The sequence below is a fragment of the Stegostoma tigrinum genome, chromosome 28 (assembly GCF_030684315.1).
Source record: "Stegostoma tigrinum isolate sSteTig4 chromosome 28, sSteTig4.hap1, whole genome shotgun sequence".
NCBI classification, from domain to species: domain Eukaryota; kingdom Metazoa; phylum Chordata; class Chondrichthyes; order Orectolobiformes; family Stegostomatidae; genus Stegostoma; species Stegostoma tigrinum.
The window spans coordinates 32,685,408-32,712,636 of record NC_081381.1 but is presented as its reverse complement, the minus strand read 5'-3'; the positions used below and the strand labels follow the sequence as shown (position 1 = coordinate 32,712,636).

Sequence of the window (27,229 nt, the reverse complement as noted above, 5' to 3'; positions counted from 1 at the left end):
TTCAAGGAGCACACATATTGTGATTGCTACCCAGAATAAGAAAGGAAATTTAAGTCAGGAATTGATTTTTCAACCTTCTGGACTGTACATCTTTATCACTGGCCAGTGATTGGGCTTGTGATTTTTGTCTTAGTATTATAGCTCATTGAACCAACAGGAAATCATTATAGAGGAAAAAGCGCTCAAAATATGTAAGCTTAGATGAAATACCAATGAAAATAGAACCCCAGCATTAATTACTTAGTAATATAGGGAATTACAAGAGTTTAATATTTTTAAAGAAATTGATTTACCTATAGCTTCAGGGTTTTAGAAATATTTTTAAAAACATCTGTTCAGCAAAAGAAATTGTTTACTGATCAGAATGTTGCTTATGTTGTATAGAATAGTTCTGTAAACATGGTCTATTTAATTTCTGTAGTCAATGCAAGTACACAGTTAAGTGACACAGACAATGATTCCCAATTTAGATGTATCCCTGCAGTCAGGATACTAGATGACATGCTACGCTACTTGACTAGGTTTCAGCTGCTTTCATGATATTGAAGAACTCCCATTAGAAAGTGGATTGATGATACAATTAGGCTTAGCTGTCACTGCATCTACTGAAATATTATAATTTAACTGAATAACCTCATGAGCTCCTCTGTAAAAAGGTGAGAGCATCATTTCAGCCCCTCAAATATTCCTGCGTTCTGTTCATTCTTACATTATCTGTCAAGAACAAAAAAAAACTTTAATATTAATCAGGGCAACGTTTTTAGTTTTACAGCCACTCTCAGTACAGCACTGATACTTGATCAAAACTGCCATCAACAATATCAGCAGTCAGGTATCTGAAGTTATGACTCATTGTAAAGAATTGTAACCAGCAGTTTCCTGGCATCTTCATTCTTGATCTATTGGGCAATGTAGTAATGCCTCTGGCAATTTTCTTGGGAAAACTTACTCCGGCATTGTACATTTATAAACCAATGACATATTCATACTTTAGATACAATATGTACTTTTACAACAGGATGGAGGAGACTACTGCTCAGTGCAGCAGCATTTTGAAGCAAAAAATGATGAAAGGCCTGGAAATTGCTCTGCTGTTAAATGTTGGTGGAAAACAAACAAAATTTCATCTATTTTGATGAAGGTCCAATTTAACAAATGTCTCCAATAAAACACTTGTGTACCATTCTTCAATTTGTAAGATTCCTACATTATTTTCTAGGCTGCAGTTCCTGATGAGTAATTATATTTGGAGTTTAAGAGGATTGTATGCTATCCATAATGCGGGTGTAAACATAATAACTGTAGTCATAAAATCCATGGAGTTCACTTGTTAGTAAATGTACTTTACTAATACAAAAGCACAGTACAAATACACAATTTATAAAACTCTATAAATACATTACAAAGAGACAGAGCAGCTGTTTCCCTGACTTTCAATTGGCAGATGTTTGCAGAAAGCAGCAAAGTTACTGAAGCTTGGTGCTCTTCTTAACACCGACACGAATACCAGACAGCTCACCACCATATCGATGCACTTCTGTACGGACTTCACGTACCTGCAAAATTAAGATCTCTCATTGACAAATGTAAACAAACTGCAGCATTAAGTTTAAGGGAGAGATCTCAACAAAAATACACTTGGATTCATGTGCTGTTAAGTTTTAGGGGAAATTAGAAAGAATAGGCCATTTTAAAGTAATTATGAACTTGTGCATGATACACTAGGATGTTGTTAATTCCAAATATGGATTCAGTACAAATATACACTCTGGTCATGTAACATGCCAATATGCTAAGATATAGATAGCTATGGGGTAAGTCTGGAAAATGGGATTTGAATAGTTAGATTTTTTTTGACTGGTGCAGACTCAGTGGATAAGGACGTTGTTCTGTGCTGTATACCTCTATAATTCTATGACTCCAAAGCAATTAAAATATGTTTCACTTAAAGCAGCTTTATTAGAGGGAATGCTCTTTTCTCTTGGCTCAGACTCTTCCAGATGAATACTGGACCATAATTAGTTATGGCACATGCTGTTATTTAAATAAATCAAATGAAAATGGACTTCAGAAGAGTTGCAGATCCATGATTAAATATGACCACCCAAAGTTGCAATCTGAACAACCGATAATTTTGCAACTTGCTGAGTTTGCCCATTAGTCTCACCATGGACAACTGTCTCACTGAGTTTATCAAATGTATCAGCGTGGCCAGTGTTAAAGATTGCTAACTGATCTTCCTGGCATTGAAAATTAAGTGGATTGCCCCATTGCCTTAGGTTTTTTGGTTGGGACAATTTTTAAAGATGTCAGATTTTAAAATCATTTTATTCTTATTAGATTTTTTGGAAAAAAATTACACTTTCTCTCCCTGATTTGATATTGAATTAAATCCTTTAATGTGCTTTGCTTCTGAGCTCTTCCATTGTTTGCTTCCCAATTTTTAAATCTCATATTTGAGATGCTTTGTTCAATCAGATCCCATTTGGCCAGGTTTGCTCACTGCTGTTATTTCCTTGCACTGTCAGCAAACTTGTAGGCAAAGAAAGAACAACACTCCCCTTTCGACAACCATGTTACAGTAAATTTTATCCTAATTTGTGTTCCATTAAGTTATGGACTTCTGTTCCATGCGCTTTGCTAATGATCTCAATCCTTCAATTACTAATCTGTCTTCCCCACCTCCAAAAAGCTAATATTGTAACTACAACACAGAACATAACGGTACTTCAATTCAAACACTTTGCTACTTCACATTACAATCCAGAAACCAAAGTTGTTTCCCAACAAAATCTCTACAAAACCAAGGGAAATCATTTTCAATTTTATTCGAGTTAAGGAAGTCTCACACGTTCTCTCCTGCCAGTGAATAGCTGAGGCACTCCCACAACCCGACAAATTATTTTAAGATGTGAACAAGCCTCATTATTTAAAATGAAGACAATTCTCAACTCCTTAAATCTACTGGGGGGACTCCCTTGCTTACCTGGCCCTTCCTTCGTATTTTAGCACGTCTGAATTTCTCTCGGTGTTTGACTCGGGGATTACGGTCAATCTTCTTCCTTTTGGGTGTGAGACCTTTATTCTTAGCAATCTGCAGAAGATAGCACATAGTTTGATGAGCATCCAGAGACAATTTTAACAGATGTGCTTACAAGAAACATCTCTGTAACCAACTGTGAACTGAAAGATTCAGTGGCACATTGCTGTACTAAAAAGATTAATACACAGAAAATTCTGGAGAAACACAGGAGGTCAGGCAGCATCATGGAAAGAAAAAAAGAGTGAGTTTTGATGATTTGGACACATTGGACTCGAATCATTAACTCAGTTTCTCTCTCTAATTACGATGGTAGACCTGCTGAGATTCTTCTGCATTTTTTGTTCTCAATACCACAGTTTTCTATGCCAAAGTCTGATTAGATTTCCTGCTCTATAGTGTATAAAAATTGTGTAAATCATTTCAAAATCTTGAAATAAAACAGATGTGTGATTTCAGTTTTGTGAAGGTAACCTTTAAAAATAAAAGGTCACTTGGAATAGTGAACTGAAGGCAGGAGGCATCTGTTTCAGTGTCTAGCCTAAAGACTGTAGTATAAAGGATGAAATCTTTACACTGCTGAGTTTATAACACAGGAAAACAGATCAGAGGTAAGTTTAGTTCAGAAGAATCAAAACCTGTTCTGTCCGAACAGTTTAGTTGTGAAGCTTCAAAGCCGGAGTTTATACAGAGGTTTTGAATTGCCTGAATGAGAAAGAGGTTGAGGCCCTCGGAATTGAAAACAGCAGACTTAGAGAGAAAACAAAATGCTCTCAGCAGTCCAGGAAGGATAACTGAAGAGTTGGCTAAGTACTAAAGAGTTGAGATAGAAATGATATTTCTCTGGATTTGAATAACTGAAAAGATATTGCTGGGAAATTAATAGCAACATAGCATTTAAACCTATGTTAAGATCCTTCTAAACTCTTATTGTTTGCTTTTTCTTCTGTGCGACACATGTTAATTTGTTCAAGAACATTTGTAGCCTTTGTCAATGTTTCAGTAACTAAACCTCCACACTAACCACCTGCAAAAATTAAAAAGTCTATGATCTATCGTGTCAAATTTCGTTCAGGAATTGACTTTTCTGGTACGGTTGTCAGCTGGGATCCTAACAAAGTTTAGATTCTTCATATGGAAAACTCCCATCCAACCAGGCAGTTGGTTAACAAAAGGACATTCCTCAGACAGAAAAACAAAAAGAGGAATCAAAATCACTCTTGCAGTGCCATTTACTAAGTAACATGTTATGTTAAACAGCAAAAACGTTGAGCTGCATATTGACTAATACTCAACTGACATTTAGGATTGTGAAATGTCTTTTAAAATCAAATAACAACTCAAATATAAACATGAAGAAACAGCTTAAGTTTCAAGTAATACTAAATATCATGGCTTCAGGCAATACAGAAAAAGAAATGGTTAAAAATGTAGCCCTAAAGCAGCAAAAAGATATGTTAAAATGGAGCTAGAAACCTGGTATGTGATCTTTCTCTTTCCATCTGGACCAAGTACTTGCTTTACCACAGGACTGTCCTCATTGCTGAAATACAAAACCCAATGTTACTGCATTTGAATACAATCAACATTTCATTTATTGTCATCAATACCGAAGGTGCACGTGGTAGGGGAGATGGGAGAAGGTGGAGGAAATGTGTTGGGTGACATTCCAGCTGTCAGGGATCAAGTCAGGAGTAGAAGAATCTAGCGTAAACACATTATTTCTCAAATGAACCCTTTCCCTACTTTACAATAAAGTTCTGCATGGTAGGTTTTCTGAGCAGCTGCTTTTCATGTTTGAGATCAGGTATTTAATCACAGCAAATTATTCGATACAGAAGCGCAGAACAATGTCACAGTTAAGCGAATTCCTATGTCCAAAAAATTCTCATTGGGAATATTTTCTGCAAAGTGGCAAGGAAATGAAAATTGATGAGCCAAAAATTTCTATTTAGAGGGGAGCTAAACCTTGTCACGGTAAACAGGTAACCAGTTTTGGGCAGTTTCGCATTCTGATTACTTATACCGAGCAAATGCTGTTTTTGCCTCCTCAGTGTACCAACAACACTAAGTTGAGTTGTTGTATCCTTACTGGATCCTTGTTGGGAAATCAAACCAGAAATATATAAGCATTACTACATGGAAGTGAGCAATGCAGTTCATTTTGATTTTTTAATCTTAAGATCACTCCTGTGTATACCCACCCTGCTGCCATCCTTATTCACTCTATCAACCATCTACCAATTCTTAAATGTAGACATGGTCTGCCTAAGTCAAAGTCCAACTGTGTAATCCAGAATCACTGACTGGAAATGAGAAAAGTAGTTTCACTCATTTCACATTTGATATCTCTTTCATTTAAGAGTCTAGAACAAAGATCAACAGCCTGAGCAGCCTCTTCAAAAGAAAAAAAATGCAAATGATAAAAAAACCAAGGAGTCACAAGTAGAATATTCAAAATTGCTAAATCAAATATTTGGCAAATTACCAAGTGCAGAATGTATTACTTGCACAAATAAATTCAGCACATGTATTTTCTGTTATGTCAAAAAGACAAATCAGAACTTAACTACACAATTTTGTAAGTAGGGATCTTTAAATCAAAAAACTTGATACAAAAATTAAGACAATTTCTTTTACCATTTTTTCTCCCAATTTAACAGCTTCTAATTGAGAAGCATTTAACCCAGCAATAAAGGTACAATGACGATCACAACTGTAAAAGTTATTCCTCAAACCAAAGGCTATATACATAACACCCATAATGTAGCTTTGTCACAAACTTGTTCAGTTAGAGTACAACATGCTTTTTGTTAAAAAAATTATTTGGAATAATGAAATACAATAACAATAATTAGCTTTTCATTGCCACAATAAAAACAATTTAGTTTTTTCTTGATTTAATTTTTTCTCAGCCTTTGTGTTCATGTCATCCAATTGGAAATGAATGGGAAATCACAAATGAGATGCTAAACGGCCATAGTTGGTTCCAGAGACACAGGTTGTTGATTCTTCGATTAGAACCAGAAATCATATAAAACACTTGCTATCTACTCTATCCCACTCCATCATACTTTAAACACGTCCATCAAACCATCACCGAATCTCGTTCCTTCTTACAAAATTAGCCCGAATTTCACAAAATCTTTTCCGATTTGTATTTCATCATATCCGGCAACATTCTGACAAATCTGAACTGTCCTTCTCTGAAACCTCAATGTGGTTCCTACAGTAAAAATAAATTTACCATCAAAATACAAACTAAACCCCTGATAACTCTTGCCATGGTGACCAATATTCCATTCATGAAAGCATTTCCATTTGAGATGCCAATGTTTAAAGTTTTGTGAATCTGAACCCTCAAAATTATTCTTTTTCATTCTCATCGGGCACTTTTCCCTCAGAATGTAGCTCGAGCTTTCCGACTTCCAGATCACTGGAGACCAAATGCATTACTGAGATCCTTGTTGGAAGTTCTGATATACTGACCCATGAAAATTGCACAGGAAGTTTAAAATATTTTCTGCAATATCTCTGACTCAGTTAGAGGTGGAAACTTCAGGTAATGTACACGTACTTATTGTGAGGGTTGGTTAGCTCAGTTGGCTGGACAACTGGTTTGTGAGGCAGTGTGACACTAACAGCACTGGTTTAATTCTCGTACCAGCTGATGTCACCATGAAGGTCCCCTTCTCAGTGCTGCCTGAGATATTGTGACCCTGAGGTTAACTCACCACCAGTCAACCCGCTCTAATGAGAGAGCAGCCCTGTGGCCCTTTGGGACTACATGAGCTTTACTTATCATCTGGACAAATTACGTACACAACTGACCTTCCAAATCATTCACAGTAAGCCCTGTTTTCTGCACTGCTTCTCAATCTCTCAACCCAAGTGTGACCCACACATTCATACTGAACCTTTACACTTACCAGAAGGCAGCTGGTGCTGTAAAGATAATGGATATGCCCTATCTACTCTTGACTCTACTCCACTTCAACAGAGCTCTTAATGGGGCACTGCACTCCACACTTCTGATAAAGCTGGACTCAAAAGGTCCCAGAAGTGGGACAGTATCACCTTGAAGGAATGCGAGTAGGACGATAATCAGATGATGATTGCAGCTCCTCAGGTCATCCAGACCCATGTACTACTTCATGTCCAACACTGAATTCCATCTCCCACTATTTTGACCATTCCCTTATCTCATCAAGATCACTTTGGTCCTGAGAATTAATACACATCCCATTTTAGTACTGTGCACAAATTGTGACACAACTGTTTAGGCCAGAACGCTGAAGACACAGCAACCTATTTCCAATCGTCTTGAGAAAATGCCTGTTGTTACTTCATTCAGTTCCCACCGTATAAATCAGTTTTAAAAAATATCGTTAGACTACTTGTAATTTCTATTCTCTAATAATACAGTACTTTATCAATACTTTCTGAAAGCCTATTTACATCTCTGCTTCCACTATGTCAAACCTTCCCATCTTGGAGGCAGCACTCTTTTTAACATGTGAGACAATGCTTTTTTCATGACATTCATCCCCAGTAAGTTAATCAGTTTAAATGCTGTGCAGTGCATATCCCAATAGCCATTATCCCGATTAAGGGAACAGTCTAGGACATGTTTTATATCATATTCATATGCAAGCATATTCCATGTGTAAGCGATCAACACCTGTCACGTTGAGCTCTCTTTCTCTTTTGAGTCAGCCTCTCCTCCATATCTTTATAATATTGGAATGCTGCTTCTTCATCTGTATCAGACTCGGAGTCCCCAGAAACTGTGAGATCAGTGGCCTAGATTAAAACACAGATCTTGTAAACTTAAGAATGTATGGAAAAGCAGAAAATAGAGAGCAAAATTTCTCTACTCATTACAATGATTAAAAGATAGATTGAAAAGATTCGGTCTGTCAGAGCTCACCATAAAAGAGTTTCAGTTTTAGTATTAAACAAGTGTGAAAACAGCGATCACAATGTGGGATACAGCTCGGGGTCCTGCCACGTTCAAATTTTGAAAACTTTACACAATTAACAATAACCACTCATTCTTCAAAATCTGGATTCTGTCCTTGCTAGTGTGCAATGAAAACCATATCTATCTTACCTTTGCTTCTGTTCTTTGTCCAGCTTTAGGCTGCCTGCTCAATCGAATTGGAACTTTTTTAACCTCAGAGATGAGTTTATCTTTTTCCGTGGTTGACCCAGGATCCAGACTATTCTGGCTCAAAAGCTGCTGGATTTCAGGCAACAGCTTGTCATCCAATCCAACTAGATCATTGATCAGCTGCAATGACAAGCCAGTTGTCAAATGCAGCAACAGAGAAGAGAAAAATCAGCATGACTTGCTTTTAAATCCAAGCATCATTTACCAGAGTTAAAAGCAAAATATATGATTATTGGAAATCTGAAACAAAAATAGAAACTGTTGAGAAACTGAACAAGTTGGGCAGCAGCATTGAAGAGGTAAACAGAATTAAAATCAAGTCCGCCAGAAACAATTCAGTTCTGCAGAAGAGTCATAAGACACAAATTGTATAATTCATCAAGATGGTGGCAGAGTAGGCTGAAGCCAAGGCCTGCCAACTCCCACTGGCTTTCTTTCTCCTCTCTCTTTTGTTTGGCTTTCTTTCTTTTCTTTATCCTTGGTTGTCTTTTCTTTTGGGTCTGGAGAGTGGCAGGTGAGGGAGGTGGCCTCTGGTGGCAGCAGAAACACTGGGACGAACCGGACGCAGCTCCACCCCAGTCCGCCAAGTAAGATGCAGGTCCCAGGCTAACTATGCCCCCGTCCGGATTTGTAGGCAAGGCTCCAGCACGGCACTGGGCCTTGGCAGCTGAAGGAGAAGAGACGGAGATCTCGGCACAGCGTGCTGGTCTCCTTGTACAGTAGTCTTGTTCTGGCATGGTGGTCTTGTCCCCACGTGGAGGACTTTTTCATCTTCAGCCTGCAGGTGTTCCAGCTGCAGAAGCATTTCTGAAGAAGGGTCTAGGCCTGAAACGTCAGCATTCCTGCTCTTCTGATGCTGCTTGACCTGCTGTATTTATCCAGCTCTACACCTCAAATGTATGATGAACTTTGTCTTAATTTCACTTGTTTTTAAAAATTATCATGAATGATTTCTGTCACTAATATATGCACCGTGGTGGGGCAACTTATAAAAATTTTCACTGTATTTTTTGTATCAAAGTGCCCATAAATTTCTATTCTATTCTAAATCAGTTTCCCTCTTCACTGATATTGTCTGACCTCTTGTGTTTCTCCAGCATCTTATCCTTATTAATGTTAACCTGGGAACCAGTTTACCCAAACCAGAGGGTATAGAACATAGAACAATATAGTGCAGAACAGGCCCTTCGGCCCTCGATGTTGCGCCAACCTGTGAACTAATCTAAGCTCATCCCCCTACACTATCCCATCATCATCCATATGCTTATCCAAGGATTGTTTAAATGCCCCTAATGTGGCTGAGTTAACTATATTGGCAGGCTGGGCATTCCACGCCCTTACCACTGAGTAAAGAACCTGCCTCTGACATCTGTCTTAAAATCTATCACCCCTCAATTTGTAGCTATGCCCCTTTGTACAAGCTGAAGTCATCATCCTCGGAAAAAGACTCTCACTGTCCACCCTATCTAATCCTCTGATCATCTCGTATGTTTCTATTCAATCCCCTCTTAGCCTTCTTCTCTCCAATGAGAACAGACCCAAGTCCTTCAGCCTTTCTTCATAGGGCCTGTGCTCCAGACAAGGCAACATCCTGGTAAATCTCCTCTGCACCTTTTCCAATGCTTCAACATCCTTCCTGTAATGGGGCAACCAGAACTGCACACAATATTCCAAGTAAGGCCTCACTAGTGTTTTGTACAGTTGCAGCATGACATCACGGGTCCGGAACTCAATCCCTCTACAAATAAAACCTAACACACAATATGCCTTCTTAACAGCACTATCAACCTGGGTGGCAACTTTCAGGGATCTATGTAGACGGACACCAAGATCCCCCTGCACATCCACACTACCAAGAATCTTTCCATTGACCCAGTATTCTGCCTTCCTATTATTCTTCCCAAAGTGAATCACCTCACATTTATCCGCATTGAACTCCATTTGCCATCTTTCAGCCCAATTCTGCAGTTTAGTTAGATTCTTCAGTAATCTAACCAGGGGCTTTAAGCCCAGTGAATAAGGTAGATGCTGCTTGGGCTAGGGAAGATATTGGTTGAAGAGAATAAAACAAATCAGAGAAGCATTCCAGAACTAAATCTTAGTCAGTGTGTAGGAACTAGATTCTGAATGACAGATTGAAACGGACCCAAGATATACCTGTGACCACAGCCATGGATACAGAGAGGAAAACTAAAGACCCCGGTGCAGTTAAACAGTCGTATACTCACATTTCTGTAGGTGAGCAGCCTCTCAATCACGGGGTGACTCTGCACTGGGATCCGTTTGGCCTTCAGTACTAGGTAAAAACTGATGTTTGTGCAGTAACTATGGATTAGAGAGATTTCATTAACATGAATATCATAAATGTCTGAAAAGTTTAAACCAAAAAGCAAAAAAGTGGAATATTTAGAATATGGAAGGCACTGCTACTGGAAGTACAGATTATTTTTATGTACAGTACTTCACACTCTTTGTAGAATAATACAAGAAAATCTCACATTCCCTCATTAGTGATTATTCTACGGTGACTGCTCCTACACCTCAATATGTTGCTGAAAGCCAACATTTCCAATAGTGATATTATCATTTTAGACAATAATCAAATAAACAGTAACCAAAGAATAACATGCAGCCAATTAAAATACTTGGACACTTTTCTCCTTTCCTATAAAATGGTGAAAAGATACGTACAGACATCATGTAAATTTAGAGCACATGGCCATTACTGACTTTTATTTACTAATAAGCCACATGCAATTAGCCACATATAGCAACTAGTGATTAACATGCTGGATATCCTGCATTTGAAGCATCTGCTTGGTTTCCCATTCCCCACCAGTTTTTGGAAAAGATACAGATTCTAAGGTACTGTTGAAGAAACATACTTCAGGTAGAGATGGTACTTGGTCTGCACGTAGCTGGCACCCTGTGAATCAAGGCAGAACAATTATTACAGAATGATCCAGATGGTTCAGTCTCTGTTGATTTTCATCGCACTCAGTTATTTGTTCCATCATACCTTCCCTGCAGGTATCTTCCCACTCCGCACCATCTCTATCAGTGGGTGCAACTCATCCCTCAACTCAGCAAGCTGCAAAACGACAAATCAGAAATTAATCGACTGCTGAGTGTAACTTAGCAACAGTGGTTTAACAAGCAGTGCACAATCCTAACAATCAGTATGTAAATAAAAAGATAGGAATGTCCAAGGTTTCTATCTTCTTAATAACTCATGTAAAGGAAGATTTCTACAATTAGTGAAAGTCGGACATTTTCCTGCAAAAAAAGGGGAAAGAAATCAAGGAGGTTGTACTACTGCAAGTTTCACATTTCAGATGCTGCATCCCATAGGTGAGGCAACTGATGAAAAGTAAAACCTCCAGATTTGTGTCTGAGCTAGGATGCACTTGAATTTAACTTTAGCAAAAAAAGTTTCTAAAAGGTGCATGGATTCAGCAGTGTCCCCCAATCTACGCTTTCCTGAAAGCTGAGCTGTCACCAATTTTTCCTTGCTTTCTACATCAACAACTACAACTTGGAGAGGTTAAAAAAAAATTATTGAATTCAGAACACAGAGACTCTGCCTCGAGTACAATACAAATTCACAAGAGCAAACTGGAAATAAGTAAATCCTGTGCATTAAAGTTAAACTTTCACTTCAGCTTTATTCATCCCTTTTCCCATCTTACAGCATCATTAATACAATACAGGTTGGACAGGCCATTGGTAAGCCAGTCAAGCAAAAGTTTGCCTGTTGAGAAAGTTCGCAGATCAGATAATTGAGAAGTAGATAAAGTGCATTTGGCCTGAATAAACATCTCAACACTCCAAAGTGCTCTGGGAAACTTTACTGGAAAAAACAGTCCCATTTCCTTTAATGATCAACATATTTTTCTTTACACTTTATATGACAAAACACAATTCATCACTACCTTCTCAAGGGTAAGTGAGAGACAGCCAATAAAAATGCCTCTGCTAGTAATGTTTACATTCCAACAATAAAAAGAACATATTGCACATGAAGTCCTTTTTTGGCAATATGGCACACATCTGTTTTACTGTATTTTAGGTTTACTTATAATCCAATTTATATGCCACTTAACATCATTCAGAAATAAAACAGACAGATGAATACTTTCAAGAGAAGCTTTCAACATTTTGTTAACCTTTGTTTTGAAGTCCTGAATGAGATCCAGAAGTTCTGGTGACTCTTTCTTCAGCAGACTCATCTGCTCTTTATGTGACATTTTCTTCAAATCCTTTTTTATTTTCAGATCCTTTTGAGTTACTTTCTCAGTTGCCTGCTCCTGGGCAAATGCCTGTGACAAGAACACACAAATAATCAAATCTTCAGCTTGGCGCTTCTTGAAAATCCTGCCTTCTTTGGGAGACAGTTGAAGGGACTCTGGCAGCCCTGAAGACATCTTGCCTCATTGCTCATTCTTCCTAACACTGCGTTGGAAGATTATGTGGAAGAAAGAAAACAATGTATAGGCCAGCACTTCTAGCATTAAAAAAAACACAATAAATGAAGAATACCAGGGATGTCAACGTTACTTCTGTTGCATCTAAAAAAAATAAATTGTTGGGGAACTATTTGCTCAAGGTTGATAGGAATCGGGAAGTGAAAGTTCTGTTCTGATAACTTCCTTTTAACCAAATCTGAAGGAAGAACCACTTTCAAGCCTCAATATCCATCACTGGTTACCTGAATAAAGTCAAGTCCAAAGTCTTCCTCAGTCAGATTCTCTGTCAAACGTTTCTGAATACTCAAAGCTTCTTGTTCTTCCTCCTCAGCTTCTGCCAGTGCCTCTTCCTGACCCTTACCACCTGTGTATAAAAAGCCAGAAACTGGGAACCCAGTCACAGTAAATTTGTATACCTGTGTTTTACTGCAAAATATCCATTATGGCAAAATAGCACAAAATCTAAAATTCACAATCATAATTTTCTAGCTGAGGATTCTCATGTCAAAATGAAGAGATTACCAATTAAGTAATCTGCAAAACTTGAAGCCAAAGTGCAATAACATACCACGTTTTGTAAGGGTATCTGGAATCTGCTGCTTACTGCATTCACATTACTCCCAGGATCAGTGACAGAAAATTTCAAACAGGTCATGCATTGCCACAGAGTCACTTGGAGATGAGACTTCAAGCAAAGATAAACATTCAGCAATCTAGATATCCCAGTATCGACATCTACTGGTTCTAAAAGGCTGGATGTTGAGGAAATCTGCAACTCAGATCCAAACTTACTGCATCGTGGATGATACAAAGAACGATAATGGAGGCATTACTAAAGTGGATCTCATTGCAATTTTTAAGACATAACATTATTCACAAGGTATTCGCTGATGAAGAAGATCCCTCATACCAGAACACAAATGCTGGATGCCTAAGCAACAATCTTGAAATGACAAATTCACAACATGTGAACATGGACGTGCAGGATTCCTCAATGAACATTTAACAGCTACAGAAGATGACAATGTACTGAATGAGAGGATAAGAAAATTGGTCATAGAGTCATACAGTTTGGAAACAGTCTCTTTGGTCCAACTAGTCCATACCGACCATAATCCTGAACTAAACCCATCCCGCCTGTCTGCACTTGGCCCATTTCCCTCCAAAGCATTTTATTCATGTACTTATCTGAATGTCTTTTAAACACTAACTGTATGGGCATCCACCATTTCCTCTGGAAGTTCATTCCACAAACATGAACCACACTGTTAAAAAAACTGCCACGTCTTTTTTGAATCTTTCTCCTCTCAAGAGGTTTTGGAGTAGATTTGTAGCTCGGGTTGTGGGTGTTGTGGTTGGTTGGCTCGTTGAGCTGGTTCAAATGTTCCGCAGACATTTCATTACCGTGCTGGGTAACATCATCAGTGCAGCCTTCGATGAAACGGTGTGTTTTGCCACCTGGTTTTTAAAGTCTGGGGTCTGTCAGGCTGGGTTACCTCACTCCCGGTTTTCCTGTGTACTGGAGTGTACGTGGGGTCCAGTTCCATGCTGCACTGATAATGTTATCCAGCAGGGTGATGAAACATCTGCAGAACAAGCCAACCAACTAACCACAACTTTCTCCTCTCACCTTAAAAATATGCCCCCTGTCTTGAAATTCCCCACTTTAGAGAAGGCACCTACCATTCATCTTATCTATATCCTGGAATTTCTTTTTTTTTAAATATAAACCTCTAAGGTCACCTCTCAACTTCCTTTGCTCCACTGGAAAAAGTCCCAGCCTATCCAGCATCTTCTCATAACTCAAATCCTCATTTCCAGCGACATCCTGGCAAATCTCTTCTGAACCTGTCCAGCTTAATAATTATCCTTTCTGTAACAGGGAGACCAGAACTAGACACAGTACCCCAGAAGAAACCTCACTGACATCCTGTACAACTTCAAGACAGCGTCCCAATTCCTATGCTCAAAGCACTGAGCAATGAAGGCAAGCATGTTAAACACCTTCTTAACCAACCTATTTACATGTGATGGAAAACTTCAAAGAATTATATACCTAAACCCTAGGTCTTTCTGTTTACAACACTATCCAAGGCTCTAATTTTAATTGTATAAGTCTTGCCTTTGTTTGTTTTACGAAAATGGAATAGCTCACATTTATCCAAATTAAACTCCATCTGCCATTCTTCAGCCCTTTAACCCAATTGATCAAGATCTCTTGGTAATCTTAGATAACCTTCTTTACTATCCATTATACCACTAATTTTGATGTCACCTGCAAACTCATTAACAATGCTTTCTATATTCTCATCCAAATCATTTATACAGAGACAGACAAATGCAGATCTAGTACTCGGGTGCTAAAATATAGTAGGAGAATGCAAAATGAGCTAATCTGCATTAACTCTATTATGCTCCAGAACGTGTAATGAGCAACTAGCCTTCATTTGTCATACTATTCAACACGTTATCACCACTACAGAATATGACTCCTTTTCTCACTGCTACTTATAAAAACACCTCTCATTACATTGCAAGGATAGCAAACAGCCTTGGAACAACCAAATGAGTACAATGTGGCATAACTTAAATATTAGTGGACAACTGTGACTTTAGTAACATCAGTTCTGTTTAGATAAGCTCCAAAACATGACCCTATTTTCTCATTCTGCTGATAACTGATCAGTTATATAATTCCCATTTAAAATGAATCTATTTTAATTCTCAAAGATGCTTTCAGCACGCAACAAAAATGAAAAATCTGTCTATCAAGAGTTGGTCTACAATGTGATAAAATGCAACCAATGGAAGAATTTATTCTCTTTGCTGAAGCCAGTTTAAGATGGGAAATTACTGCACATACGCAGAAGCTCGTCAACATAGTCTGTGCTGTAATACGTAGCTTTCTTCTGGCCCCAGGCCAACTCATTGGGGAGACCTTCAAAACAAAAAAAAAGCAAAACAATCGTTAGTTTTAGTATAAAGCAAATAATTCAGGAGAACAGTTTCCAATATGCATTCAGGTAACTTTAAGCAGGGATATACACTTCTAAGTCAGATGGCTCAAAACACAGTGTAATATATCATTCTTAAAAAAAACTTAGAATTTACAAGGCAAGATAATATTGTAGAATTTATTAAAAAGTAACCGAGGAAAATGTAACAGCTAGTACACTTGGTTAACAAGAAGTGAGATTGCCGATCTCACTCTTCAGACAAGAGTTTATTCCTTAAAAGGGAGTGGCCAGATGTGGAAAGGTATCACATTTAAGTTTCATTAACAATAATGTAGAACAGCCAACTAGAGATCAAGCCAACCTACACTGGGTATTGTCTAATGAGAATGAACAGTTGGCAATCTAGTTGTGCAAGGCCCTTTGGGTGAGAGTGACCATAACATGGCAGAATTCCTCATCAAGATGGAGTAACCTAATAGATTCTCCTTTGGGTTCCTGAATCTAAACAGAGGAAGCGACAATGATATGAAGCATGAGTTAGTTATGTCAGACTGGCAAATAGTACTTACAGAGATGAAGAAGAAAAGATAATGGCAAACATTCAAAGTGCATATTGGTGAAGTGCAACAATTGTTCATTCCTGTCTGGCACAAAAGATAGGAAAGGTGGCTAAACCACAGCTTACAAGGGAAATTAGCGGTAGTATTAGATCCAAGGAAGAGACATACAAATTGACCAGAAAATAAAAAAAAACGACAGACATGGGGGAGTGGGAGCAGCTGAGGATTCAGCAAAACAGGGTAAAGAGACTGATTAAGAAAGGGAAAGTAAAATATAAGACTAGAGTAGACTTGCGGCGAACGTAGAAACTGACTGTAAACATTTCTACAGTTATACGAAAAGAAACCCAATCAGCGAAGACAAAAATAGGCCCCTTTCAGTCAGAAACAGGAGAACTTTTAATGGGAAACAAAGAAATGGCTGGCCAACTACATACATTCTTTAGTTCTGCATTCACAAGAGGACACAAGTATAACATATCAAAAACACTGGGGAAGAGTGTTTAGAGTGGGGGGAGATACTGAAGGCGGTATTGCTAGGGAAATGGCATTGGGCAAATTGATGGAATTGAAGGCTGATAAATCCTCAGGGCCTGATAATCTACATGCAAGGTACTAAAATTGGCCCTAGAATAAGTGGATGCACTGAAGAATGATTTTACTGTTGCGTGTATTTTATAGTGCGAAAAATAGTAAAATACAGCAAAAAGCTTGTCCACTGTTGGCAGGGAATGGTGCTATTTTGAATAGTTTTAAGAATAAGGAAAAAAAAATAAAGATTTGGCTTAAAGACAGTCCATCAGTCCTGAGCAAGCTCATCAATGATGCTGGTGTTGCCACCCTTCCTCCACCACCTCACCAGACCCAACCAACACTATAGTCGCCACTCTTCTGGCAACACCTTTCGCTGCTGGGCTGATGCCCCTCTGTCACCGCGCTGCCATCACTGTTGGTAATCTTCCACGATTCTGTAGCCTCTGGAACAGTGCCTACACATTGGAGAGTAGCTAACATCACCCTTCTATTTAAGAAGGGGGAACAGAGTGAAAACCAGCAATGTGGATCAGTCACTCTTGCATCAAAAGTGAGGAAAAAAAATGCTGGAGTCCGTTATAAAAGAATTAATTAGTCAGCATTGGGAAAACAGTGGCAGGATTGGATACTGTTAGCATGGATTTACAAAAGGGAATTCTTGCTTAACAAATCTACTGGAATTCTTCAAGGATGTAATGAATTGAGTGACTGAAGGGGAGTCAAATGCCTGTGGCTTATTTGGACTTTCAGAACACTTTCAACAATAGCCCATGCAACAGATTAGAATGTAAAATTAAACCATATAGGATGGTGATAGCATATCAAGACGAATAGAAATTTGGTTGTCAAACAGGAAACAGTTGAGTAAATGGGTGTCTCTCTGAATACAGGCGATGACCAGTTGAACACCACAGGGATCAGTGCTAGGAATCCAGCTAGTCACAATATATTAGTGATTTTGAATGAGGAAACTAAATGGCATTTCTCCATGTTTTCAGATGACACAAAGCTGGGTAGGAGGGTGAGTGGTGAGAACGATGCAGAGATGCTTCAATGTGATTTGGACAATATGAGTGAGTGCACGATGGATGAAGTATAATGTGGATAAAACGTGAGGTTATCCACACTGACAGCAAAAACAGGAAGGCAGATGTTATGCGAATGGTAATAAATTGAAAGAGGAAAATGTGCAACAAGCCTGGGTGTCCTGGTACATCAGTCACTGAAGGTAAGCAAGGTGCAGCAGGCAGTAAAGGTGGCAAATGATATTTTGGCCTTCATATCGAGAGGGTTTGAGTACAACAGCAGGTCTGTCCCACTTTATCTGTACAGGGCATTGATGAGAATGCAATAATATGCAAAGTTTCCTGACCTGAGGAAGGACATTCTTGCAATATAGGGAGGGCAGTAAAGGTTTACCTGATTGATTCTTGGGATGGCAGGACTGACATAAAATTCTAACAGGACTAGACAGGAGGGATACTGGAGGGATGTTCTTGATCATAAGGGAATCCAGCACCAGAGTTCACAATCTAAAAAAATGGGATAAAACATTTAGGGCAGAGATGGGTAAAAATTTGTTACTGGCACCTATGTTAGGTGGATGACTGTATCAGTTCCCTTTATTTCTTGTACTGTAGAATGCAGTTCCCACCAGAGGTCGCTACAGGACTTGCTTACCAAGCCCAATAAAAGCTAAGATAACAAGGTGTAGAGCTGGATGAACATAGCAGGCCAAGCAGCATCAAAGGAGCAGGAAAGCTGACATTTTGGGTCAAGACACTTCTTCAAAAAAGACCCCTCTGATGCTGTTTGGCCTGCTGTGTATATCCAGTTCTACACCTTGCTATCTCAGATTCTCCAGCATTGGCAGTTCCTGCTGTCTGAGTCAGCTTTAACATCAATAAATGCTAGTCGTGCGGTTGCTGATGGGGAAGCAAAAGACATACCTTATCCCTGAATATTGTGGTGCTACGGGAAATTCACCTAATCCCTCCCTGCAATCACACAGGATTTCTCCTCATTCAAGTTGAACCCATCCAAAAGGGATTTCAGCATGGACAGGTGAACAGTGATTGGTAAGTTTTGCTGAAACTCAGTACATTATGTAAAATCTGACACATTGTAGCACTAAGATAACAAAGTGTGGAGCTGGATGAACACAGCAGGCCAAGCAGCATCTCAGGAGCACAAAAGCTGATGTTTCGGGCCTAGACCCTTCATCCCGAAACGTCAGCTTTTGTGCTCCTGAGATGCTGGTTGGCCTGCTGTGTTCATGCAGCTCCACACTTTGTTATCTTGGATTCTCCAGCATCTGCAGTTCCCATTATCACATTTTAGCACTCAGCTTACCAGCTTCTGATCTGCCCTCAAGGTCACTATCCATGTCAACATCTTCCTCATCATCCTCGTCCTCCTCATCTTCCTCATCCTCCTCCGAGTCAGGTATCTCCAACGGCATCACCTCTTCCTGTTGACACACAAAGGAAAAACATTTAACTGGCTACTTTATTAATTTCTGCCTTAATAGGTATATGTCACATAATAACCAAAGGGAAATGATGATGGAGGCATCATTCTCCAGAAACAGTAGCAAATCAATACAAGAACCCAGGAACAGTTACCCTTTAGTTCACACCTAGTGAACAGGCAAATTCTAAAAGATGCCCAACAAGGCTGAAACATACAAAAGGCAAATGTGGAAGCGAATCATTAAAAATACAGAGACAGAAGAGAGGAAAGGGAAAGTATAAGTACTTGTCTGCTGAGGCAATTGACATTCTTGCAGGATTTAGGCAACCTTGACAAGTGGCAGCAGTACTAACTCAGGTAATCAAGGTGGTTTCAGCAAGTTACTTTTAACATCAGCAACTCAGAAAAAAGCTCTGTGCTCCCGAGATGCTGCTTGGCTTGCTGTGTTCATCCAGCTTCACACTTTGTTATCTTGGATTCTCCAGTATCTGCAATTCACATTATCTCTGAACATGGACAGAAGCAACTCAGAATTGCCCTGTACGAGCATGTCCACCTTCCATTTCTACTATGGCTCAGTTGGTAAAATACTGAATAATGCAGTAAAATGCACCTTATCTGGCTGAAAGAAGCAGAAATGTTGGACAAGCAGAATCTAATATTTCTCCCTTCATCAACCATTCATGATCAGGTGCATTTCAGCAACTGGAAGCTATACCAGTGATAATTGACATCACAATGCTTATGACAACCAGACTACCTGCAGGTGGCCAGAACTTTATAATAGCAAAGCCAAAAGTTACTAATGTTCTTTATAGAGGATCACTTGCTGTTGCAGTACTCATTCAACAATGCTTTTGACTGCAAATAGCACATGCCCCTAGGTCTACGAACAATCAAAAGAACTCAAAGGTGATCTGGTAGCAGATGATTGCCAAAGACAACACTCCTGTTGATCAGCATTTTTGATTTACATATATCCATGTTCCCAGTGCATGGCAAAGAACACAAATCTTTCTGGATAAACAGACTATTAAGACATTTCTGTAAGTTATTTTTCACCAGTGGATTTAGAAACAAAGATTTTCTGAAAAGTCAGGTATTTTTCACAGGATTCAGTGTCAGAGCTGTAGAGATGATCACACCAACCTCATCCATTGAGTCTTCATTTGCATCTTCCAGAATGACTCCATCAGCCAGCAGCTTCTGTTACACAAAATGACACTATCAGCATCCTCAATAAAGATGATTTAAGTTTCACAGTTCTGCAATGGGAAGGCATCAACATGCTATTGTTCTTTTGCTTCAGCTCAATTTGGTAAGTGGGGTTACATATTTTTAATAGATTACCTTCTATAAAGTGCCTTTCCTTTGGAGTATTGTGCGTAGTTCTGTCATCAGTCTGTAGGAAGGATGTGGAGGTCTTGGAGATTGTACAAAAGAGGTTTACCAGAATAGTGTGGACTGAAATATATTAGTTATAAGGAGAGCTTGAACAAACTTGGATTGTTTTCACTAGACCTTCGGAGGTCAAGGGGTGAGCTGATAGAAGGACAGAAAATTATAAGAAGCAGGGATAGGATGGAGAGTTGGGAATCTTATCTCCCCAGGGTGGAAATATCAAATACTAGGGGCTATAGGTTTAACGTGAAATGGACAAAGTTTAAAGGAGATGTGCAAGGAAAGTTTTGTTTTAAAAATGCAGAGGGTGGTAGGTGCCAGAAGCAGAGTCAACAGCAATGTTTAAAGAGACATTTAGACAGGCACATGCTCAAGCAGAGAATGGAGGGATATGGACTATGTTCAGACAGCTAGGATTAGTTTAGAATGGCATCGTGGTCAGCACAGACACAATGTGTCTGCTGTACTGTTCTATGTTCTTCAAAGTCTTTCAGTCAACCAAGAGTACACACGAGGTGGTAAAGATTCATTACTTAATTTTGAAACTCCGAACATTCCATTAATGTTAAAGAATACGTGGGGGGAATTAAATACCATTCCTATCACTAGAGATGTGATGAGACAAACATCGGGAGCTAAAGGCCAGATAGGGCCCTGGAGGCCTATATCCTAGCATTCCAAAAGGGATAGTTGCATTGTTAATAATTTTTCAAGAAAAATTCATGGATTTGGGAGAAGGACCAAGGATTGGAAAACTGCTAACGTGACACCTCTGTTCAACAAGGGAGGCAAAAAGCAGATAAGCATAAGCCACTTAGCCTAAAATGTATTGTTGCAAAAGCATTAAAATCAATTATTAAGGAAGTAACACGGGGGCTCAGTGGTTAGCACTGCAGCCTCACAGCACCAGGGAACCAGGTTCAATTCCACCCTTGGGTGACTGTCTGTGTGGAGTTTGCACATTCTCCCCATGTCTACGTGGGTTTCCTCTGGGTGTTCCGGTTTCCTCCCACAGTCCAAAGATGTGCAGGCTGGGTGAATTGGCCATGCTAAATTGCCCGAAGTGTTCAGGGATGTTTAGATTAGGTGGGTTAATAGGGGGATGGGTCTGGGTGAGATGTTCTGTGGGTCAGTGAGGACTTGTTGGGCTGAAGAGCCTGTTTCCACACTGTAGGGATTCTGTGATTCTTCTATGGTAATGTAAGAACTTTTGGAAAATCATAATCTAATGAAGCAGAATCAGCATGGTGTCATGAAAGGGAAATTGTGCCTAACTAATTTATTAGAGATTTTCAAGCCAGTCTCAACCAAAATGGATAGAAGGGAACCAATAAATGTGTTGTATTTGGACTTCTAGAAGGCATTCGACAAACTACTTTGCAAAAGATTCAATCATCAGGGCCCAAGGTGATGAAGGCAATGTATTGGCACAGACAGTATTGGTTAATGGGCAAGAAACAGTGAGTGGGAAATAGGGGCTGTTTCTCAGGTTGCTGGCCTATAACCAGTGGGGTTCCACAGGGATCATTGCTGGGACCACTATATGCAGTAAAGACTTGGAGTAAGGAAGTGAATGTACTCTAGCCAAATTTTTATAGAACAAAACAACAGTATTCTTATTGAATGGTGCAGCAAGCTGAAATATCTTCCAAGCCATACCTCGATGTTACATTTCAGTCACACACTTCAACCAGATTACAAATATCCACAATCATAACTGTAACTGCCAATAGGTTCTTCTTATATTTTAGCAGCAGCCCTCCCCCTATTGTTGCACTGCAGTAACTTGGTTTTGCAGTTGCAAGATCACCAGCCTGTTCTGTAGAGAAATTCATTTATCTCAACTGTTTTCAAAATTCCCCTAATTTTTGCTACTTAGTAAGTTACAACAGAACTTTAATCTTTTTTTCTTTGCCTTCTAACCAAGCTTCACCTGTAGATTACATTTGCCTCAACTGCCCACATGAAATACCATGTGAGATTGCTCAGTTACACATATGTTAGATCAAAACAAATTTCGCTGACTTCTCAGCTACATTTGTGGTGTCTCAAACTCACCTGGAGCTTCTTCTGATGAAATTCATCCACGTCATCATTAAAATATTCTGAAGAATTCTGCAAGGGGACAAGAATAGGAAAGTACTTTATTGTGAAAGTAGTATTACAGGCCCACGTCCCACTTCATTGCCACAATGGCATATGTCAAACCCAACCTGTCCTAAACCCAGCAGCCAATTAGCTTCCAAATTATCAGCCACAATATTGACCATGGCAAATTCAAAGGTGGCTGATAATTTGAAACATTGTTGCAACAATACATATATGACCAGACACATGGGAATCTTATTAAATATTTAACTTTTTCAGGTCATTAACGTATCTTCTGTCTTCCCAGTTTCCAGAGGGTTATTGAAGAGAAGTTTGTCTTTTTCCCAGAAATACATTTCTTTTTAATAAAAATTTAGAGAGATGACAGCTTGTGATACACATGTAGATGTGTTTTATGACCAACTAAATCTCAATCATCCATGGAGACAGAGTTCATTACACTACTGAAATACTCTTAAAACAGAGCAAAAATAGAGCAACGTAGGACAGAGGTGACTGAAAGCATCATCACTGCTGTTAATGAAGAGAGTTCCAAAAAAATGTCAGACACAGAGCTGAATATTGCAGGTGATTTATGGCTGGTGGAGTTTGCACAGAGGATGCAGGGATGGAGTGAGGTTCTACATGCACTTAACTATGGTTTCAATTGAACATGCTGGAAGAGCCATGTGATGAAAGGAACAGGCAGCTGTAATCACAGTGGATGTAATAAACAAGTTGAGTGTTATCCATCACAGGGCACAGGCAGCTGCATTTTGGGCAAGTTGCAATTTATGGACCATAGGTGCAACAATTGCAATTTGATCACTGACACCAGTTGTTTGTGCCAACGTAAGGGTGTTGTGGCACAGTGATTCTGTCCCTTCCACTATGCCAGAAGGTCAAGATTCCAGTCCCACCTTCCTTGCAGATGTGACAGATCTGAACAGGTCAATTAAAATAATTGCTAGTTCTGACAAATCAGCAGCAACTTCAAAGGAGAGCAGGGAGGCTTTGAAGATGTTCAGTTCTGGGATGTTGCATATACTTCACAGTACTCACTTCATCATTCATCAGCCAAAGCTCTGGAATTTCCTTCCAAAATCTATCCTGCTTTAACTTGTTTCTTAACAGCCAACTTTATTACCAAAGTTTGTGTCATTGGCCCTAATATTTCCCCCCATTACTCAAAATCAAATGCTGTCTGATAACATGCCTGTGAAGGATCTTGGGACATCTTTACAACTTTAAGCATGCTACATAAATGTTAGTACTTAGCATGGAAAAGCTTGCCTCTTCAAATCACGAACACCAGTGATTTGTCCCACTGCAGTTTGGAAACTGTTGCTAACTCAGAAAGACTATTTTAAGTTTAGTAATGGTTAAAGCACTCCTTTACGTGAAACCAGAAATTTCTACACTAAGTTGTCACACAACTGCAAGCAATTTTGTCCCACATTACCCAAACAGATATTTATGGCTAGGTTAACAACCTACTTCCAGCTATCTGTTCATTACCAGTGTCTTATAAATGGGTTTAGCATAAATTCCTTGCTTTTCACTTTACTAATTCAAGTCTTTGGAGTCGGAAAATTTGTTGACTTTTTTATAGTTTTGACTCATTTGCAAACATCAAAATTGAGGAATCAAGGGTTATGGGGATAAGGCAGGAACAGGATACTGATTGTGGATGATCAGCCATGATCATAACGAATGGTGGTGCTGGCTCGAAGGGCCTACTCCAGCACCTATTGTCTATTGTCTAGCACTCTCCCCGTGTCTGCGTGGGTTTCCTCTCAGTCCAAAGATGTGCAGGCTAAGTGGATTGGCCATGTTAAATTGCCCATAGCGTTCAGGGATGTGTAGATTAGGGGGATGGGTCTGGGTGGATTGCTCTGAGGGCTGGTGTGGACTTGTTGGGCCACAGTCATGAGTATATATTAAAAATAGTCAACGCCTGGGGAGCACCACCGTATTCTAAACTGCACTTATATAGCACCATTAATGCAGTAAAGTATCAAAAGGTATTTCAAACAAGTGTGACGAGGGAGGCTGACAATGAATTACACAATAGGGGATGAAAACTAGATGTACACAAAGAAGTAGATTTTATAGCGTACCTGACAAATAGGAAAATAGGATCGACTGGCAGAGGAGTTTAGGAGGAAAACTCCACAGCTCGCAGCATGGGTAGCTGAAAGCACCCTATCTTAGAGGGATTAAAATCAGGGCTGCTGATTAGGTCAGAATTGGAGGAATGCAGATATTTGAAGTTTGAAGGACTGAAGAAGATTACAGAAATAGGGAGGAGGAAGGCGATGGAAGAATTTGAATACAAGAATGAGAATTTTAAAATTGTAGCATTGCTTGATCAGGAGCCAATGTAAGACTACATGCACACAGATGATGGATGAAGGAGGCTTAGTTCGAGTTAGGACATAAACAGCAATTTTCAATGCTTTGTGTTTAGAAAACCAAACATAGGAGGTCAACATAACCGTGGCAAAATAATCATGGCAAAAATAACAATGACATTAAAGGAGTATTACAGTAGAAAATGAACTGAAACAAGGTAGTCAGGCAATTTAGGATGAGGGAATAGGCAGTAGATATTTTCATCGCTATTCTCTGCCTTCTATCCCTTAACCAATTTTGCACCCACACTAACTGACACTTTAATCCCACATACTTTAATTTTGCTAATATATCTGTTATGTGGTAGTCAAGTACTTTATGAAATTTCATATACATAGCAATGATAGTCATGATGCTTTTGTTACAATGTAGGACTGTACATCAATTTGACTTACTAAAACATATGGCCTCCACAAGGCAATTAGGAAATGGGCTCAACCTGTTAATACTCACAATATCTGGATTTGGTAAATCGCTGTATGTTTTAGGGTCATCACTATCATCATCCACCTGTTGCTTGGGCTTCTGCCTACTGGACCTGCTGTAAAGTAAACAATTTGAAAATAAGACCCCACATGTTAATTGTTCTTATCTCTACAAATGCTGTCAAAACTGCTACTTGCAAAGTTGTATTCTAATTAGATTCATGAATACACACTACTGGATAAACTGCACCCCCCCCCCATCCATTTAAAACACTGTCCGATTTAGATTCTTCAGTTTTATATAGCTTTGTGATGTTTTGCCGATTATTTACAGAGTAAGCTGTAAGAAACCAGGTGTGTAACAAATAAAGCCTTATCTAGTCTTTGTATCAGGTGAGAAAGTTTGTGTTGAGGGCCCTATACATTGGAAACAAGGTTGACCACCAAAAACTCATAATTGGTAGACAGAGGACATTCAATCTAAGCTACAAAAACAGAAATTGCCAGGAAAAGTTCAGCAAGTCATTGTTGGCTACTAATAGGCTCCGTTTGTTGCTATTTATCCTTTGTCCAACTGTTCTTCTCTCTCTTTAGGCTCTATCTCCACCTATTATTTCCTTACACCCTTCAACATCCTACCTTCTGCATAAAAACCAACACTTTCCCAGCTACAGAGATAGTAAGGAAAGCCGATGCTGGAGAATCTGAGACAACAAGGTGTAGAGCTGGATGAACACAGCAGGCCAAGCAGCATCAGAGGAGCAGGAAGGCTGACGTTTCAGGTCGGAACCCTTCTGGGGTTGTAGTCCAACGGGTTTATTTAAAATCACAAGCTTTCTAAGTGCTGTTCTTTCCTTAAGTGAAGTCTTGATGAAGGAGCGGCGCTTCGACTGTGAAGTAAAATAAACCTGCTGGACTGTAACCTGGTGTCGCGTGGCTTTTGTATGATTTCTCTCCACATTTGCTACCGGAACTGCTGAGTTTTTCCAACACTTTCTGCTTTTGTTTCTGATTTCCAGCACCCGCAGTACTTTCGCCATTTTTAAAATTAAATCTAAGCTAGATGGATGTGTGCCCAGATTCTGAGGAAAAAAAAAGGAGAACGTTCTCCATAATTTACAGGGGAGTACAGCAACAACTCCCAGAGCAACTCGGATCGAATATCAGACCAGGGGAAGTGAGGAACTCAAACTCCCTCCCCTCCCCAAAGATTTTCTACCCTGCTCCCGACCTTGCTTCGTTCCCTCTCCGACAACCCCCACCATTGAATTATCCTCCCACCATCAGCAGCTACTTTCTCACCGGCGATTCCTCATGGTCCCCGACAGCAACTAGCCCTACCCTTTAATGTTCCGGACACAACTACGGTGAAATGTAACAGTTCCCCCTTTGCGCGAGTGTCTGGAAGGGCCAAATTAATCGAATAGAGATTTAGTTTTGCTCGGATACTATTTTACATACCGACTGTTCCCTCTGTGGTCTGCTTTCATTTCCAGATTTAGAACGTCCTCAGTATTTTGGTTAGTTATATTCCCCTTACCCGGAACCTTTCCCTCACCGGACAATTTCCGGTATGCGGTGGACTATTCCATTGCAATTGGAGGGGGAAAGTTTCTTCAATAACATCTTATTTCACAAAGTGTTACGTATTTACTTTAATATTCGAAGTAAAATTCGTTCTTAGTAAATCAAATTAAT

General features: G+C 39.4%; 1 protein-coding gene across 4 annotated transcripts; it reads right to left on the bottom strand.

Annotated features, from left to right (window-relative positions):
- Window positions 1-1,322: 1,322 nt before the first annotated feature.
- On the bottom strand, window positions 1,323-27,078 carry utp3 (UTP3 small subunit processome component). 4 transcript variants are annotated; one of them, XM_048561823.1, is made up of 16 exons: window positions 26,993-27,078; window positions 25,560-25,647; window positions 22,662-22,718; window positions 20,352-20,408; window positions 19,083-19,200; window positions 15,543-15,617; window positions 12,922-13,043; window positions 12,380-12,532; window positions 11,233-11,304; window positions 11,099-11,139; window positions 10,442-10,538; window positions 8,154-8,333; window positions 7,722-7,843; window positions 4,517-4,583; window positions 2,987-3,094; window positions 1,323-1,556 (listed from the first exon to the last, which is right to left on the bottom strand). In XM_048561823.1, the coding sequence occupies exons 1-16, from the start codon at window positions 27,019-27,021 to the stop codon at window positions 1,467-1,469; spliced, it is 1,476 nt and encodes a 491-aa protein (XP_048417780.1). In that variant the 5' UTR covers window positions 27,022-27,078; the 3' UTR covers window positions 1,323-1,466. The 4 variants fall into 4 exon arrangements, with proteins under 4 accessions (XP_048417780.1, XP_059511648.1, XP_048417781.1 ...); XM_059655665.1 differs by having other exon boundaries at window positions 25,560-25,644; window positions 26,993-27,052; XM_048561824.1 differs by lacking the exon at window positions 26,993-27,078 and adding an exon at window positions 26,834-26,887.
- Window positions 27,079-27,229: the final 151 nt, after the last annotated feature.

Coding starts and splice junctions, on each gene's coding strand:
- utp3 (XM_048561823.1), bottom strand. CDS start 27,021: ATGAAAGCAGACCACAGAGGGAACAGTCG. Junction 13,044..15,542: donor CTATGTTGACGAGCTTCTGC/GTATGTGCAGTA, acceptor TTTTATACACAG/GTGGTAAGGGTCAGGAAGAG. Junction 1,557..2,986: donor AAATACGAAGGAAGGGCCAG/GTAAGCAAGGGA, acceptor TTAATTTTGCAG/GTACGTGAAGTCCGTACAGA.